Raw genomic sequence first — 2,951 nt, forward strand, 5'->3', positions numbered from 1 at the left:
GCCCCCACCATCCCTCCCCCTCCCCCCGGTTCCCCAGCCGCCACCACCGGGTGTACCAGCTCCTCCAACTCCCCCCGATATCAAATACGACGGTTGGCAACCCATTGCCGGCCACGTCGAGACGCCAAACGCAAACATTCACACACCACCCAGTGTCAATCTTGATCACCCAGCCAATGCCAATTTGCCAAGCAACTCGTACGGTGAACCGATAAACAATCCCGAGGCCCACAGCCTCAGACAGTCAATCGGTCACAGTGATCACGGCTTGCCACCTCCATTGTTACCGGATGCCGAGCCACTTCACAATATCCAGGAAGCGGCCCAGAGCCTGCCGGCACACCCAACCCACATTCCCGAGTCATCGCCCACAGCCAGTGCCCAAGTATCGTCCTTCAACGGTCCTTCATCATCCGGTTTAGACAGTCACGCAAACAGCAATCTGATCCAGGATCTCCCCCTGAATTTTCCACCGGCACAAGCCCCTAACTGCTACAATTCTCCGCCATCGGGGCCGGGACCAGTCGGCGACTTGTACGGACCGCCACCATCAGGGCCAGGATCCGTCAGCGACTCCTTCGGTGCACCTCCACCAGGACCCGGCAGCGACTCCTTCGGCGCACCTCCACCAGGACCACTCAGCGACTCCTACGGTGCACCTCCACCAGGACCAAACGACTCCTACGGTGCCCCTCCACCAGGACCAAACGACTCCTACGGCGCCCCTCCACCAGGACCAATCGGCAACTCCTTCGGTGCACCACCCCCTCCGCGCCGACCACTACCCCTCAGTGGGCCCTACACACTCCACGGTCCGAGCTTCGGTTTCGGCTCCAGCTTCAGTTCCGCCGGCTTCCGCCAGTCTCACCGCCACCACTCCTTCCAATCCCACCCCCGAAATCACGGCCCATCCCGCCCCTACAGTGTCTCCCCCTCCCTCCTCCCTCCAAGAAGCCGTGCCCCCATCAAATTCCGGGAATCCGTCCCCCCCGCATTATTCAATACAATCAATCACTACTCATCCTCAGTTCACTCGACTGGACCCGTGAAGCCCGCAAGTAGTTACGGCCCACCAAGATCGGGCTTCAACCTTCAGCAGCAGCCGCCGAGCCTGTCCCACCCCGTCTCTTTCCACTCGAGCAATACAGTCACCGCAGGGCTTGCAACAAGCATTCCATCCTCCGGCGGATCCCCCCTCGCCGCCCCAAACGTCAACTACGGCACACCCCTCTCCTTCACCGCCTTCAACACACCGTCCCCAGTATTGACTTATGGCGCACCAAACTTTGGCCCAGCAACCACCTTCATCTCGGCGTCAAACGTGGGTCGAGGTAATCTCTACAATCAACACAGTTTCCTATCTACATCGTATGGCAGTCCCCCAGCGTCTCCGTTATTCAATGGCCAGCCCGACGCCAGTGGTTACCAGAAACCAATAGAGACACCCATCCAATTATCAAGTTTCGCACAGTCTCAAGGAAACTCAGATTCTTCATCGATATTAGAGTACCCACTTCCCTCGATCAATGAATTGGCGCTGGATTCGACTCCGAACGTAGAACAGCATCAGCTTGACATGAAAGACAGCTACGGCAATCCTTTGGAAGGTGGTTACGATCAGAGATCATCGCCGACTGTCACTAATTACAACAGTGAAACTGTTGTCAACGGGGCATCGGCTGAGGCATTGACCGCAGCGTTGACGGCCCAAGGCTACAGCCAAGGCTACAATGACCAGCGATCCCCGGACTACAACGACCAACAGCTAACGGACGACCACAACCAAGCCTCGAATAACTTCGTCGCGACGAACACCCTCAACGTCGATCAGCTGACACAGTTGCATAACGCTGATAATGAACCAGCGCTGGCCCTTGCGCAGACCCTCTCCGCAGAAGGTGCGTCCGAAGGCTTCCAGATACAGGGATCGAAGGGGACTTACTCCCTGCAGATTCAATCGTCAAACGGTCTGCAACAGAACTCCGACGGCTCGATAAGGCACGATCAGCTTCTCTCAGACGGCCTTTTGCAAGATATTCTTCAGGCTATCGAGCAGCCAGGCGAACGCGGCAGAAACCAGTTGGTCGAGATCCAGGGTTCCCCCCAGGAGCAGCACCTCATGGAGATCCATCAGCAGGAGTACCAGCAGTCTCACGAGCACAATGACGATGACTTGGCTCATGCAGCGGCTTCCTCCATTGTTACAGCCACAATGAAAGGCAAGACCGAGGGAGTCATGAATCCGGAGGAGGTTGCCCTCTTCTTCAATAATAACTACACTGATGAGTCTACCAAGGAGGTCAGATCGACAGCCAACAGCGAGGGGAACAGCGAGGACTTGAAGAAAGTGAGTGAGCAGGAGACAACTGAGAAGACAACCGAGAAATCCTCGTGAAGCACGCTCAAACTACTCTATCGTTAATATTTATTTTTTTTGAAGAAAGAATACTGCAATCGTGTAATCATAGACAGAAAATTCAGGCAATGCTCTCGAGGAAGATGCTGCTAGATAGATTCTCATCAAAGCGGCATATCTTGTCTTCTATACCGCAACTTGCGTCAGCGGAAATGCGAGATATCATCCAACTTTCACCGGGCGCCGCGTAATCCACGTGGCCAACTTAACTCTTATATGGATCAGATCATCATTCTCAGATAATTCAGCGACGAGTTAATTATGTGTACGTTGGAGCTATTAATTATGTACACAACACTTCGAACATTAGATATCTGCCGGTTTTTTTCCAGTCTACTGGCTCGACCAAGATAAGGAAAAGCCAACGGAACTCAGGAGCATCAACTTTTTTCATCTACTGAACAAGCAAAGGGGAAGAACAATACGTTTAAAAAAATAATAAAATACCGAACGTATCGGGGACAATGAGATTTTGGTCTGCATGTGGGTCAACGGGTCAGTTTGAACGGCGAAAATTTTTCACAGTGAAGTGCAC

General features: G+C 53.8%; 1 protein-coding gene across 1 annotated transcript in view; it reads left to right on the plus strand.

Annotated features, from left to right (window-relative positions):
* Nucleotides 1-2,395, plus strand: part of LOC107038642 (extensin-like) — a 5,000-nt gene extending 2,605 nt beyond the window's left edge. The window contains 1 exon segment of the mRNA XM_015257861.1: nt 561-2,395. Within this exon segment, the coding sequence (XP_015113347.1) occupies nt 561-2,395 (1,835 nt within the window).
* Nucleotides 2,396-2,951: the final 556 nt, after the last annotated feature.

Source organism: Diachasma alloeum, unplaced genomic scaffold (genome assembly GCF_001412515.2).
Source record: "Diachasma alloeum isolate Michigan unplaced genomic scaffold, Dall2.0 Dall_scaffold_00286, whole genome shotgun sequence".
Classification (NCBI taxonomy): domain Eukaryota; kingdom Metazoa; phylum Arthropoda; class Insecta; order Hymenoptera; family Braconidae; genus Diachasma; species Diachasma alloeum.